This window comes from Actinia tenebrosa, unplaced genomic scaffold (assembly GCF_029948245.1).
Source record: "Actinia tenebrosa isolate PJP-AT-01 unplaced genomic scaffold, QUT_ActTen_1.0 PGA_scaffold10__47_contigs__length_13832649, whole genome shotgun sequence".
NCBI lineage: Eukaryota > Metazoa > Cnidaria > Anthozoa > Actiniaria > Actiniidae > Actinia > Actinia tenebrosa.
Window position 1 is genome coordinate 12,415,109 of NW_028292570.1, and position 16,213 is coordinate 12,431,321.

Consider the following 16,213-nt stretch of genomic DNA (forward strand, 5'->3'; position numbering starts at 1 on the left):
AAATAAAATTTTTCATTGAAATCAAGATGAAGTGTCAAAAGTTTGGGGCCTGGGAACAACATTCCCATAATCCCTTGCGGGTGTACCATGGCTCCTTTTCACTTTACTTGAGAAAAAAAGACAAGCAAAATTCTCAAAGATGGTGAGTTTGAAAGCCTTTTTTATTTTTATTATAAAACGTTATGACATAAATAGGCTTAGGAAATGAAAGTACACTCTATTATTTAGCCTTAGGAGTAAAAAATATTCACCGATGGCTAATTTACGTATGTGAATTTGACTGATGGAAAATCGTAGCGTTATTAGTGATCAGCCATGTTGTTTTTCTCTTCCGATAGCCGGCACACAAGTCCTTCAAGATTAAGGTCAAATTGGCCAAGAAAATGAAGCAGAATAGACCTATCCCACAGTGGGTTAGACTAAGGACTGGCAACAAGATCAGGTAAGATATACATTTACGATATTCCGAAGAAATTAAGCATAATAAAAATAAATCTGAATTTCAGCATGAACTCTTGTGATGAATTATAAAGTTTAACAAAAACAAACCAGATGTAGAAAATTTTTTCCTATTATTGGTAATTCTGAGCTTGTATTTTCTTACTTTATCGCCTTAATTAACATCTTTGCTTATGACGGGAGATATAGGACTCCCTTCGTCCTGTATGAATTCATCTATGCATGTTTATAAATGATACTTAAAGTACACCTAACCCCTGATACAATACTTTCAGTATTGATTCTACATAAAGTGGGTAGTTGGAAAGTGAAATATTTCTTCGTTTGAATGTTGCATCTTTAAGTTATGAAGGTTTATACTTCCAATATGTTACTGACTGTGACGTCACCCCAGGCTTCATTAAATATACAAATTTTGACTGGTTCATACAAACAGTTTTTAAAAAGAATCATTATTATACTCAAGGTTTACTACAATGTTTATTGTAAACCTGATGTCTCATAATGGCTAGTGTTATAGTATTAGAAATGAAAACAAATAAACTCAAAAACCTGGGGTGACATCACAGTCAGCAATGTAATGGAAGTATAAACCTTCATAACTTAAAGACTGCAACATTCTAATGAAGAAATATTTCACCATTCAACTATTCACTTTATGTAGAATCAATACTGAAAGTATTGTATCGGGGGTTAGGTGCACTTAAATTCTTTCATTTCACATTTGAGGGTCATTTGTAGATGGACTACAGTGGTCCAATGTATTGCATGTTACATCATAAATGCCATGTTTGTTGACTATATAAAGCATTCCTCATTAGCAGAAAGCTTCTCTTGTTAAATCAAACAAGATTGAAGCTGTTTCATTGTTATTTGTGTCTCAAGGGATCTTTTAGTCACTATGGTTGCACTTCAAGAATAAGAATAGTATCTTTCAATGCTATGTATACACCTAATTGGAAAAAAACGTTGTCGGGTTCAAAAACAGGTTATATCATCAAAGCTGAAGACTGAAGGGGAGCATGGGAAGACAAACAATTATGCTAATTTCATACGTATTGCAGTTTTCCCTTCCTCTGCACACTTTATGCATCATGGCTTTGGCATGTTGTTAATCTAGGTCCACCGACTTTGCTCTACTGTGCATGTCTATATGCAAATATAATACACATTTTGGAGTATCCATAGACTTTTTTGGTCTTAGCTTCGATGATATGACCTCCTCAAACCCGACTAGGTTTTTTTAATTAGGTGTATACTCATTTCAATGAAGGTAGTCACCTGTAAAGCTACAAAGCTGACACCCACAAGGATTATGGGTAGATACATTTTACATGTTTCAACTGATTGATAACTGTAGCCTGCATGCAGCTGATTTAATTTCCTCAAAATAATCGTCTGGGAAACAGCGCCAGAATCCTTGTTCTCCGTGACCCGAAACGTATAAAAATCTTGACTTCTTTAATGTGAAAAGTTTCTCATGATCCTCAGCTTTCTAGGTTTTTGGTAACAAACTTTATTGAAATAAGTAAATATGTTTTTCTTGAATTCTATAAATATTTATTTCTTACCAGTGCAAGTAGGGTTTCATGATCTCTGAGATCTCTGTAAAGGTTTTATACTTGGCAAACATGGATGCTAGTGCAACCTAGATTCAATTTTTAAACTTAGTATTGTATGTGAGTAGAGTTGCTTGATTTTCTTCAGGTTCTTCAGTTTTCCTCCACAAAATCAATATCTGAGGCTCAGTCCACACCATGCCGGATAAATTTGAATCTGAATTTTCATTTATCCTGTTAGACCTACCGTCCACACTAGTCCGGGCAAATCAGGAACAATTCTTCACCAAAAACGAATTTTTTTGAACACTGGTCTCCAAAGTGGAACAATTTGAAAACGCCGTCTAGCCATATTAGTGTGGACAGAGAACATTTTGTATCCAAATTTTTCAAATACAATAACGTCATGATTGTCATGGAAACATGGCTGGAAAGATACAAATTCACAGCAGGCTCAATTTCAGCTTCGATGCACATGCTGAGATGTGCAATGAAGCGTTTTTGCCACCTCTGATCGGACTAGTGTGGATGCAAAACATTTTATCCGTTTTTATGTGTAGACGGGAAACCTTTTTTTTTTGGTTTCGGTGTGAAAGTTGCGGATTCAAATTTATCCGGCATATTGTGGTTAGGCCTAATATTCCTGTTATGTTTCAATGTTTGTTACAGCTAAATCCCATTAATCTCTATCACTAATTTATTGATTTTATTATTTCGATAGGTATAATGCCAAGAGAAGACACTGGCGCCGTACCAAGCTTGGATTGTAAATTCTTCATAGCAAACAAGATTCCATCATTGAATGCACACACTACCTGCTTGTTAAGACTGAAAGAATGTGCAACACCAAGTAAAGTTGTTTATAAATCAAAATCATTTGTTGTTTATCATATTTAGTTGTTTATTGATGGGTTGCAAGCATTCTCAAGAGAAGTATAAGTCAAAAGAATGGCAGGCTATTGTACTGTTAACAATGGATGCTAATAAATAGCACCAACACTTTCACAAAAGGCGGTGATGGATGTAACGTGCAATCAAAGAATACACCTATTTTAAAGTCGGTTGTTGAAGCGGAATGACATAAGACTGATGTGCTTTAATTTATTTCTAATGATCTATTAATTCTCTTAATGATGGCCTCTTCTCAAAATTGGCTCAAATACAGGGCCCTTTATTGGATACCAGCATCAAAGCTCAATGGGCTACCCTGGCTAAAAAAGGATTTTCATTCAATCTTCATGTTAGTCTCACATCCAAATTCTTTTCGTAAGGGGTCCATCAGGGTGTTTAGAATAGCTTGTCAATTACAGGCAATACTGCACATATCGACACTAACCTACATATGTTCTTAACGAGAATAATAATAAGAAACCAGAGATTTTTAAAATTTATTCTTGGAACTTGGGATGATCTGTGTCATATTTCTTGATGCCTATCGCCTTTGACTTCAACAACATTTTTTTGAAATTTGTGTATATGATATAATGAACAAAGAATGACCCAAGTACAGTATGTACATCATTGAAGCTCCATCCCCCAACCATTGCAAGGGATGCACTTATTACATTGCATGTTAATGCACCCCACCCCTCTGCTCAACCCCTCTTCTACTCACACAAACATACCCACACACAGACACACACACAGACACACACACAAACACAAACATACACAGACACACACACAGACACACACACAGACACAAACATACACACACACAAACACAAACATACACAAACATACACACACACAAACATACACACACACACAAACGTGTACACACACCCACACACATACGCACGCACACTCACTCACACACACACCCGCTCTCACTTACACACACACACACTCTCACTTACACACCACACTCACTCACACACAAACACGCTCACACACACAAACACACTCACACACACAAACACGCTCACACACATACACACACACATACACACACACACAGACACACACAAACACGCTCACGCACACAAACATACACACACTGACATATAAATAATATTAGGTATTAATTAATCGCTTCCTCATGAGCCGAAACTACAAAATGCGAGTCCTACTTTGTATTAAATACTAAAATCAACTCCTAGATTCCAATTCTGCTACAGAATGGTAACCAGTTGTTTCGCACAATTGCCTTTTCACACGAACCCGTTTGCACAACTATGACCTGTTCGCACAATTCCAAGAGTCGTTTAGCACAACTTTAAAATACAGTATATGGTCACTAAGAAGTTGTGAAAATATCTTTCCTCAGTTCCTATAGAACGAGCTGTGTATATTGTAATGTGGAGATTTTTTACAGATGTATTTCACAGAATACTATCATCACATTTCTCTAGTGATACAACTTACCTTTACATATCGATGTATTCCTTTGGACTGATACTTGGCCCATTTCAATAATTCTTCAAATATTCATATACACCTATTTCAGAAATCGTTGTCGCACCAAAAGTCTTAAGCCAAAAGCCAAGACCGCAGAGAACGCTGGGATTTTTAGCTGTAATTAGTTTATTCATGGTGCATTTTCATTTATTGACTTCATAAATTGCTCCAAGCAAGGCTGCTTTTGATGATAATTAGTGGAGAGCTATAGCGACTTGCATGAACCGTGAATAAATCAATTGTAATTAAATGTACCGACGTTCTCTGGAGCCTTGGCTTGTTACTTGAGGCTCTTGGTGCGACAACGATTTTCGAAATAGGTGTATGATAATAAATTATCTTGGGATCTATCATTATTACCATGGCACACTTCCACCTGATCTTGTATTGCTATATTACTTACCCTTACCCTAAATCTAACCATCTACTTTACCATGCTTTACTAAGGGGGATTTCACTAGCAAATCTTTTGAAATGTTTTTCCAGTGTTTTTTAGGAAGAAGCTATGAATAATATTATTGCTTCTTTCTCCATTGGTTACGCTACATTCATGTACCAGAAAATGAAAATTCAAATATTTATCAAATTATTTATTCTATTATTTTCTTCACGTCATACAAATATATTCTACAAAATTTTGTTTTATATTATCTAGAAGTTATCTACTGGTCAGGAAGTTGGGACTATGGAAAAGCTGCACTTATTGAATACAGCTATTAAAACCTGAGAGCTCGGTTTTTCCCTTTCCAGACCAACTTTAGGAAGGCAAATAACTTATTTATTGTTCCCATTGTTTCGCTTTGTTAACCCATGTGGAAGTGCGGATGAAATAAGCCTTACATCGAGATGGCCGGATCCTGGGCAGAGATAGAAAATACTGCCTCTTTGCACAGCCAATCAAAATGCACAATTTTTAGGATAAAAGATCAGACAGAAAGACTTTTTACCCATCCTGACTCTTTACTCCAGTTTGGAGTTCTCTTTTGCTCAGGCTTAGTCTAGATTTTGTGCAAAATATTCATGCTTTCCAGCGAAGGTCTGTGGAATTTCAAAGTGTTTGTATTGTTGAAGTTGTGCATCCTTTACTGTTGGTATTTGTGAATATTTAAACACTGATACAAGGCTAACCCTGAGTAAATGTGTCTAAGCAAGCAACTCAGCAGGTTATTTTGAACTCGAGAATGGTCTATTCTTGGTTTGCAATCAATCCCAAGAGAGCACAATAACAAAAGGGATGTCCACCATGTTGGAAGATATAACAAAAGAATTCATTTAAAAATCTTTTGTCAAATTCTTCCAACATGGCGGCTATGACGTCTATTGCAAACGAAGAATTACAGTATTTGATCCATTGTTGCTTGGATCATAGTCTGACATTACCATCTATAGTTATAACTACCTCATTTCTAACTAACTTAGCAATCCTATCGTTACTGGTTATTCCCGTCACACATGTCCAGTAATTCTGGGAATTCAAATGTAGCTTTCAAGACTTCATTCTTTAATTTCAAACCTCCAATTAACTACTCTGGTATTATTCCAAAAGAATTCAGTTAATATAATTAGACTTTGAACCCGATGTCAAGAATGATTGTGAAATATTTTCAAAAAAAATTCACACTTCTGAGAATTAGCTAGGAAATATTTATTTTTAAGTTAAAGTAATTTGAATTGCCCTATTTCACTATGACGTCATATCAAAACAATCTATTGTTTAAACGCAAAGGATCATGGTCGTCGGAGGGGGTCAAATCAACGTAATTCACCGAAAATTGTTCTAAAACCCGTATCAATCCACGAAGAGAAGTAGAATAGCCAGCAAACGCTCAGAATATTTTTTAGTACATATTAACACATATTATATTTGTAAACCATGCCATCTTAGATTAAAACTGTTTCTCTAGGAGCAAATTTTATTGAATTTTCTATTGGATTTGGTGATTCTATCCCCCGCATAAACAAGCAGTGATGTCATAGTGAAATAGGGCAATTGCAGTAATTTTAAGCATAGTTGGCACCTAGACTTGGAATTTTAGACGAAGCCACCGAAAGTCCAATCAAAACATGAGAGAGACTGGTCATGTGTAACGTAAGTTAGTATCCACACACTATACCAATGTTGTCAGATTCGAAAGGTTAAATCGTACAATCAATTCTAGGGGAGGATCTAGAAATCTGGGAGAGGGGAGGAGGGGGTAAAAATTCAGTGTTAGACGAATCTTGCCGCTGACTATTTGAAATGAAACCAGAGGAGGCCCTGGTGCATGTTCTCAAGGAAATTCAGGCCCACCCTTACATGCACTTTAATGTTAACAGAACATATTCTCCTTAGCGACCACTCTACTTGGTTTAACACCCTGTATTCTAACATTGTCATCAAACTAGTTCACTAACATTGGCCGGTGTCATCTTGTAATCAGTTTAACACCCTGTAGTCTAACATTGGCATCAAACTAGTTCACTAACATTGGCCGGTGTCATCTTGTAATCAGTTTAACACCCTGTAGTCTAACATTGTCATCAAACTAGTTCACTAACATTGGCCGGTGTCATCTTGTAATCAGTTTAACACCCTGTAGTCTAACATTGTCATCAAACTAGTTCACTAACATTGGTGTCATCTTGTAATCAGTATAACACCCTGTATTCTAACATTGGCATCAAACTAGTTCACTAACATTGGTGTCATCTTGTAATCAGTATAACACCCTGTAGTCTAACATTGGCATCAAACTAGTTCATTAACATTGGCCGGTGTCATCTTGTAATCACGTATTGGGTGGTGTAGGAGTCTTCTTATTTCTATTCCTTTTCTTTCTTCCCCTTGACTTCTTACCCTGCTTCTTCCTCCTGTGTCCTGATCTCTTCGGTCGCTTTGTTGGTCGCTTGGTAGGTTTGGTGATGATTGGTACCTGTGGGACTTCAATCGTATCAGAGCCGCAGTTAAACGTACAAATGATCCTGAATGTCGAGCATTCTGTGAAGTTCTTTCTGTTCCTGCCCTGTCCAACACAGATCCGCACACAAGGACAGTTGAATCCTTGGCACATGAAGAAGTTATCCGATGTTTGGTTTTTGGTTCTTCCAACTCGTTTGATGCGAGTGGATTTTCCTTTTTGGCGTTTGAACAGAGGGCAAAGAGTCATGGCAGGGTTGGAGTTGACCGGAAGTGATGGCTTGAACGACGAATTACTGGTACTGGTGCTGGAACTTGAATTCGCTGATGTGTCTTCTAACAGAAAAATAATGGTGAGCTTAAAGAAATCATAGTAGAACAGAAGAAACTATGAGGCATACAGTTGTTTAGGTGGTCGCTAAATAGAGGTTTGCCGGTTAATAGAACCCTTTTTGGACCGTTTTCTTGCGAGCATAAGGTTTTTTTGCTTTGATGGAAAAACATTACTGACGAAGAAAGAGAAGTAATACTCAAGGGAATGACGTGGACTGGGATAGGGAAATAAACCTGATAAAGAAAGAAAGAATACCCAAGGGAATGACGTGGTCTGAGATGGGAAAACATTACTGATGAAGAAAGAAATAATACTCAAGGGAATGACGTGGTCTGAGATGGGAAAACATTACTGATGAAGAAAGAAATAATACACAAGGGAATGACATGTGGTCTGAGATGGGAAAACACTGATGATGAAGAAAGAAATAATACTCAAGGGAATGACATGTGGTCGATCAGTTGAACAAAGAAATGAAAGAAAGTACGTAGATTTAGTAATTTCTTACCGTTGTTATCATTAGTAACGTTCTCATTGACGACAAATCGATACACAGTAGCTTGTCTACACATTCTGTAGATCGCTGGCTGGTTTTGGACGTATTGACTGAGGGCCTTGTACCTGTCACCATTCCATCCACTCTGCAACGTACAAACCATCAATTATACACAAAGGTGTTTTGATAAAAAGTACAAAGAATTTACGAAAATGAGATTAAGAAGACCCAGCTGACATGAGAAAAAAATAGCGCTTATAAAGCGCATGTGGCACTGCTAGTAATCGAATTTATGGTTCCATAGAAATTCGTTGAAAATATCCATTTATTAAATGGATTTATTTATGTTTTATATTAGTTGTAATAGTATACACTCATTTGAAGAATCGTTGTCGGGTTCAGAAACATAGGACATGAAAGCTGAGACCGAATGGCACATGGAAAATGACATAACTATATTATAATTCATTCATTTGTGCCCTGATCTATGCAGTCGGTTTAGAATGCCAAACGTTTATTAAAAACAGTGGATGATTCCACGTGTCGCCGGTCACAGCATGCATCTAATTAACGTACTTCCCATGTGCCATTTCGGTCTCAGCTTCTACGTTCTATGTTTCTGAACCCGATAAGGATTCTTCAATAGCGCAGCGCACTGATTCTAAAAATAGCTTGAAGACTCAGATAAACATTGCATTATGTTTAACCGCGACGAGGATTATACGGAACGATTTTATTATTTTTACTTAAAGTTACAATAATAACCCATGTAAACTAAGATCTACTGCGATCGGCTGTGAAAATTATCTGCTGAAAGTAAACTTGTAAGTTTGTTTGTTCGAATTTCGCCTTTGTCTTCGTTTTTATGACGTCACGGTTGTGCTGCGCTATTGAGTGTATAATACGAAGATAAAAACTGTGGAAGCATACAAAAATAGTATAAACGGAAATGGCGGTAAGTCATACTTATTTTAATCATTTCCTCTTTCCAGCTTCAGTCATTTTGCGATAGGATTCGGAAATGTTCGAGACGGATACGAGAAGGTATTGATCGTTTTGCCTGGCATCTGATCATCTAATACTGCTACGAAAGGTATTGGGGTTCCTGTGTAAAGTTTACTCACTCACGGACATGGATCGATAGATAAGTTGTACTGCTTCATGGAGCATTGCTACAAAAATGTTAGCCAATCAGAATCGAGCGAGAACAAAACTAAGGGCGCTTTCCATTGAGTCGAACTAGCGGCTAGTTCTTTATTATTAGATTTTAGACATCGTATTAAATGAATAATAGCTACGCCATCTTGAAAATGTGTCAGTAACATATTGGAAGTATAAACCTTAAACATTCAACGTTTCACGTTATAAAGCATGTTGGTTTAGCCTGGTTTTGGCTTCTAATGGACTCTCGTTATAACTTACCGCAGTGACTCGATCTGCTGTTCCAGAAATCAAAAGGCAATCTTCTGGACGTAATCGTAAACTTTCCCATCAACAAAGCACTTGAGACAGAGTTAAAGTTATTCCAATACCTTGGGCCACCCATCCTCTTTCACGATCTTCCTCTAAAATATTCTTAACCTACAAGTCTTGTATGAAGAGACACGTTTTTGGGGGGTCAAGAAGTTTTCCAATCCCTTTGGACAGGCACGTATTTTTAATGCTATTTGAAGCAGAGCAGAATATTTGAAGTTCATCATCACTTATACATTCCTTTGCTTTGCATCATGAGCGGTGAATATCATCGTGGTAAATAAAAACGAGCGTCTTTTAGAAGCCAAAACCAAACAAAACCAATATGTCTTACCTATTGATGGTTTTCAACCATTCCCAAGAGAATTAAATAACAAAAGACACGTCGGCCATGTTGGAGGATATAACAAAAGAATTCATTGACAAATCTATAGTCCCCTTCACAGTTCCCTGCGCCATCTTGAAAGGTAGCGGTGCCTTTGCATCGAAGCGAGACGAACGGTGAGCTTGCAATGATAGAGACCTTTTTTAACACCTTGAACAAGTACTCGCATGTCTCTATCATTGCAAGCTCACCGTTCGTCTCGCTTCGATGCAAAGGCACCGCTACCTTTCAAGATGGCGCAGGGAACTGTGAAGGGGACTATTGTAGCAAATACATCTTTTAAAAAAAAAATACGGAATACTATTTGAGTGACATAGTTAGCATAAGTACATGTAGGAGTCTTGAGAACCTTACCATTGACGAATCGTAGATTGGCTCGATCTTTCTGTCTCTCTGCAATAACATGGGGATATTATTAATGCAAAGATTGATATATATTTTATATGAATTGTATAAGCGGCATGGTAGAGTGCAAACTATCCGTGAAACACTAATTACTAAATAGTACAAAATAGTCCCAATAGAAAACAATGGACTTTGCATGAAATTGTGCTATTTAGTATTACTAAAGTTTCACGGTTATATTGTTTGCACTCTATTTATGGTCGATAATGCACGAATATCATGCTCTTACAAATCTGTCTAGCCAATGTGTAGCGTGTATGAGCTCTTCCTTAGGACATCAACTAAATTATCATTTAGTAGGTCATTTTGAAATCAGTAAAACCGAAAAAATCAAATATTAAGAAACGACATGTTACAATCAGTAAGATTGTAAAGTTTCGAGGGCATGAGTTCAAAAATCCTCGCGAAGATATGATTTTTTGAAAAGTTTGAACTTTGTAAACAAAACCTTTGTAGGTTATCTCTTACATATCAACCATGTTTTCTTAGGACATTTCGGTTTTTGAAAATTCATTTTTTTTTTGTGCGAGTTTTTTGTTTTTTGGTTGTTTTTTTTTTCATTTCCTTCAAGCAGCTTCACAGTTTATCTAATTTTAACATACTCCTTCCAGCTATGGCTATTATTCTTCTATCCTGTACGTGATTTTTGGAATTCCATGCTAAAAGCTCATTTTTCCATTCTCGAGGGTAAAAAAACATGGTTGACACTAATGAATTGATCGATTAATTGATAGATAAATGAAGGGGGATTAAAAACTATGGAATGTAATTTAGCACGTCATTAAGAAGACAGACTGACACATGAAAAATTCATGTACAAAAAAAATCTCAAATTTGTGATCTATACCCGTTTGCTTTTGAAGCTCGGTTGACGGCGTCGTGAAAAACGTTTGCGCATGCGTGTATTTCAGCACGTTTTCTAAGAATTTTGAAGAATTTGAACGAGAAAATAAATATTTGTTTTCTCCGTGTATACAACACATTTCGCGAGTATACTTTTGTCAGACCAAGATACTGTATTAACAAACACAATATGAAAGAAGAAGCCTTAAGTTGCAGGCATGGTTTTGGTATTTTGTGAATTCTAATTTATCAGGCATGTTTGAAAGCCAAATTTACATATTTTAACAGTGGCATGAAGACGTTTTTAACTTATTTGCATACGATCTTGTACCCAGACCCTGCGTTTCTTCTGGCCTGTGACAAAGAATGAGGGCTCTGGAATAATCCATTTTTTGGCGCATGCGCAATAATTTTTAGATTTTTGGCAAATCTTTGAACGCATGCGCTCTTATCCCAGAAATCCAAGAAATTCTGGTCTCAGAGCTGGAGAACCTACATAGCACTCAGTTGGTGTACTGTATTCATATTGTATTCTATTGTCGTTCTATCTGTTGTATTTGTAGGTGTGCTCCCTCGTATTTTTATGAACACATTACATCAACTGCTTGCTATGTAGGCTCTCCCGTCTCAGAGCCCTGGTTCTTCGCCGCAGGCCAGAAGAAACGCAGGCTCTGGGTACGAGATTTGCATATGGATTCAGAGCATGCGCAGACGTTTTCACTCGCGTCGTAGGTTGTAGTACTAAATGCCGTTTGGAATTAAATTTTCGTCGCATATTTCGCGGCACTAAAACTTTGCGATTTTACCATAAAATTATATTTTCGTTAGTAACTTAAATTTAACAATATGAAACCCCAAAACATAAAATCATTTGAAAAACTAACGGCGCCTCTATATGCTTTATAAATATTTCCTTGTTAGCTCCCTGTTCAGTAGCCAGTAAAAGGGTTTTCTTGGATTCGAGTGATTTCTTTTGTGTCGCCTGTGGTAACCGTAACCGTAACCGTAAGTAACCGACAAGGAACACAAATAACAGATTAAGTTCATATTTCTAGACAAAGTTCATATACCATTCTTAAGAAAATATCCGATCAAAAATAGCGCGATTTGCGGCACTGATTTCCAAACCTCAAACCATTAGCGAAAATATTTATCTAATGTATTTTAGTATTTATATATAAGTGCAGACAATAGGACGATCAAGCATTATCGGAAATCCCGTCCACTGCGTATCCGGATTACTCTTGAAAACGGATTTATTTTATTGAGGATGAGATTGCCTTGAAAGCGCGACTTTTCGATAAAGGATTTGTGTGGACGGGCGAAAGTGACTCGAAAACACTTCGTGTGGACGAGAAATTTTTGTTTTTGTAGTTGAAAATCAGTAGAATAAAAAATATCTGCAGATACGTGTACGGACGGTATACACGAGTTTTTGAGAAGCATACATTTTGTAGCGAAAGCCGTTTTGCACACAAGAATACAGGGGAAAATGTTCTAGCATAGTACCTAATTCTCCTTAGAAAATAACTTCAATATAGTGAATTTTGGTAGGAACTTCTGTTTTAATGTTCTGCCCCTCGCCAGAAAATGTAATTAGCATTCACTGGATATGGATTCAATTTTTGTAGAACGTCGAATATTCTAGGTTACCTCAACCGCTTGATTTACTCTCGTGAACTATTATCGAGCACTTATCACTAATGTTTATAATCACTTTTTAGCTTTTACTTAAGTGTCTGGTATTCCTTCGGGAGCAAGTATGTCTTGTTATCAAAGCGCTAAAAGTGGAGGTTGTTGAGACAGTATGATTATAGAGTTGCCCTTGGCGTTTTTGGCAAGAGCTTCGTCTTCTGACCTCTGCCAAAGCAGATTTTTTACAAATTTGATATGATTTGTTTTATGCTTTGATCGGGAGATCTCGCATTCTTAACCTTAAGCGATTGCTAAGAATGGCCATCTGGTAAACAGATGGTGTGTCTGTTTGTACACAAACTACAAACGATCAAGCTAATATTTCTGTCTATCGCTCACAGAGCTGCACACACGACAAAAGTCGGCCACAAAACGAGAACTGTAGAGCGAAAATGCGAGCAGCTTTGTTCTCTGTAGCATTCCAACCGTTCTTTTTGTATGATAGTTAGACTCAAATGTCTCCAATCAAATGACTCGACCCTTTGGCGAGGCGTGGTAGATCTGTCACCATCCAATGCTCTCATTTATCTGCTTTGATAAGAAACCTAGCAGAATCCAGACTAGAGTCGATTGAGATGGTTATGTACACCGGGAAAACTTTTTTTGTGGTTTGATCAAACTCGCCAGGTCACGGACTATAGATCTACCAGGAATTCTGCCCTGTTATAATGAATGCTTTTTTTGATGAATCTCAAGTGGCTCTTAAGGAAAGGATTCCTTTCGTTTCACGTGTATTTGTATTCTATGAAGATACGGAGGGAAAGAAGAAGAAAGAAGGATGTAAAGAAATGAAGAACTTATCCTGCGACTTTTCCTTTCCTTTCGTTTCCTTTATTCGTTTCCTTTCGTTTCATTTCGTTTCCTTTCGTTTCCTTTCGTTTCCTTTCGTTTCCTTTCGATTCCTTTCGTTTCCTTTCCTTTCCTTTCCTTTCCTTTCGTTTCCTTTCCTTTCCTTTCCTTTCCTTTCCTTTCCTTTCCTTTCCTTTCCTTTCCTTTCCTTTCCTTTCCTATTCTACCCATATCATATGTTATATCAGATTCCTCATATTGCAGGACATACCTGAATAAAGCTAACCAGCTCTTGCCATGTCGTCGTATCATTAATCGACTTGTTCTTCAAATACGGATGCGTAGTCACAAAACATACGGGCGATCCTTTACACGTTGTCACCTTGAGACAAGCAAAAGGCTGCAAAACAACGGTAAACAAATCCTTACCAATTCATGTTTATACACCTTAGTTACCGTTGCTATGCCTCACAAATCACATGAACTCTTTCATGGAAAATATCAACAATTCTGTTCGCAGGAGTAAATATTCTTCATTTTCTTCTAAGTCTTATAAACCTCTGAAATCGTTGGGAAAAGAAATAGAGTAATTTGAAAAATACATTTTACCTTTCTTTGTCCTGGTTGAATTCTACCGGAAAACGAGTAGCTATTAATCCGCTAATTTTTTCATGTCGAAATAAATAAAAAACTCTATTCGAATCAATCTTCCTGTCGGGGACAGCAAACCCCGTGTATAAATCAAAGGATAAGCTAGACTTAGAAGTCGATATTCACTAGGTTATTATCTTTATGGAAGTAAAACTTAATATCCACAGAGTAACATTACCTTTCGACGTGGACGAAGATCGAAATATGCGTGGAGTTCCAGTGCTGTACCTGGCAAGTTCGCTTCCTTTTGCATTTCGCAAAGCTGGTTTAGTTTATTTTGAATTTTCACTCGTTTGAGATGCTGAGATGACTTTTTCTTGGAAGCTCTTTTTGAAGATGTTTTCTTTTTTTTCTGCTCAACACAAGAGAAAAATAACAAAAACACCAACAAGAGAAGAAAAAACCTTTGCACATCCATGACGTGATGAAGACGACAACTTGATTTCCTCTGCTCTACAGACCTTCTGTCTAGAAACCTTCTCTACAACATGTAGATATACTATTAAAGGACCCATAGGGCTAAGCGAGGGATTTACAGACGTCGAAAGACCTCAGGGTCATTGATTTTCATTCCTGTCTATCAGACATCTAATCAAAATAATATCGAATCGCAGATTCACTCAAATCAATCCATTAACTAACGCACGTGGCAATGAGTTGGGCAGTTTACTTAACACGGTTTGAAATAGCGGGTAGTTAATTTTGGCGGCTTGCTTATCGAATGACCCCGGATAGGAAACAAAGTCTAGTGATTATGCGTATGACTGTGTGTGTCCTTAGTGAAAAACAAAATGAACAAAGAGAAAGAAGGCTTCAATTCTAATCGAATTCAAAACACGGAAGACTAAAGACACTAGCCAATTAGATTGCTTGAATAAGAAGACTTAGAATTGTAACTTTACTTTGAATTATATCTGGTTTGTTTCAGGTTTTGGCGATTTGATCGTGTCTTCATTACTGGGTCTTCATTCAATGTAGTTCTGCGCTAGATATTCTTGGCATGTAGTTATACGCTAGATATTTTTTGATTATAGATACCTCGATCGATTTCCAGCCGAGTGGGCATTCACTAATGTATACAACATTAAGATAAAATCTTTTTAATGTCCATGAAACAGCAGGGTTGTGTCTGTCACTTTATTCCCGCCCGCCAGTTGAACGCCTTAGACATAGAACTCTTTACCTCGGGCTAAAGGTTTTCCCATCTCAGACCACGTGTCATTCGCTTGAAATTTAATGCTTTGTTTGAGTCGTATCAAAGATTTTGTGTCTTCTCGTGTGCAACCGTTAAACAAAGAAATGATACTCTAGGGAATGACACATGGTCTTGAGAATAAGATTTTTTGTTTGAGTTGTATCCATATTCATGTGTCTTCTCATGTGCTACCATTAAACCAAGAAATGATACTCTAGGGAATGACACATGGTCTTGAGAATAAGATTTTTTGTTTGAGCTGTATCCATATTCACATGTCTTCTCATGTGCAACCATTAAACAAAGAAATGATACTCTAGGGAATGACACATGGTCTTGAGAATAAGTTTCTTTGTTTGAGTTGTATCCATATTCATGTGTCTTCTCATGTGCTACCATTAAACAAAGAAATGATACTCTAGGGAATGACACATGGTCTTGAGAATAAGATTCTTTGTTTGAGTCATATCCATATTCATGTGTCTTCTCATGTGCAACAGTTAAGCAAAGAAATGATACTCTAGGCAATGACACGTGGTCTTGAGAATAAGATTCTTTGTTTGAGTTGTATCCATATTCATGTGTCTTCTCATGTGCAACAGTTAAGCAAAGAAATGATACTCTAGGCAATGA

General features: G+C 37.0%; 2 protein-coding genes and 1 long non-coding RNA gene across 6 annotated transcripts in view; 2 read left to right on the forward strand and 1 right to left on the reverse strand.

Moving 5' to 3' along the window:
• LOC116301846 (snaclec coagulation factor IX/factor X-binding protein subunit B-like) overlaps positions 1-25 on the forward strand; it is a 6,141-nt gene extending 6,116 nt beyond the window's left edge. For all 3 annotated transcript variants that reach the window (XM_089026997.1, XM_089026995.1, XM_089026996.1), the window contains exon 5: positions 1-25. This exon is cut by the window's left edge and continues 1,858 nt beyond it. The gene's annotated coding sequence lies outside the window, so the exon portion shown is untranslated.
• Positions 26-64: 39 nt separating this feature from the next.
• Positions 65-2,891, forward strand: LOC148913086 (uncharacterized). Its single transcript, XR_016119223.1, has 3 exons — positions 65-142; positions 339-442; positions 2,740-2,891. It is a non-coding gene; the product is annotated as an uncharacterized LOC148913086 (long non-coding RNA).
• Positions 2,892-4,993: 2,102 nt separating this feature from the next.
• LOC116301847 (uncharacterized) lies at positions 4,994-14,865 on the reverse strand. 2 transcript variants are annotated; one of them, XM_031711001.2, is made up of 5 exons: positions 14,564-14,865; positions 14,006-14,134; positions 10,357-10,395; positions 8,157-8,289; positions 4,994-7,647 (listed from the first exon to the last, which is right to left on the reverse strand). In XM_031711001.2, exons 1-5 carry the CDS (start codon positions 14,801-14,803, stop codon positions 7,187-7,189), a joined length of 1,002 nt encoding a protein of 333 aa, XP_031566861.2. In that variant the 5' UTR covers positions 14,804-14,865; the 3' UTR covers positions 4,994-7,186. The 2 variants fall into 2 exon arrangements, with proteins under 2 accessions (XP_031566861.2, XP_031566859.2); XM_031710999.2 differs by having other exon boundaries at positions 4,994-7,650; positions 14,564-14,864.
• Between the last annotated feature and the right edge of the window lie 1,348 nt (positions 14,866-16,213).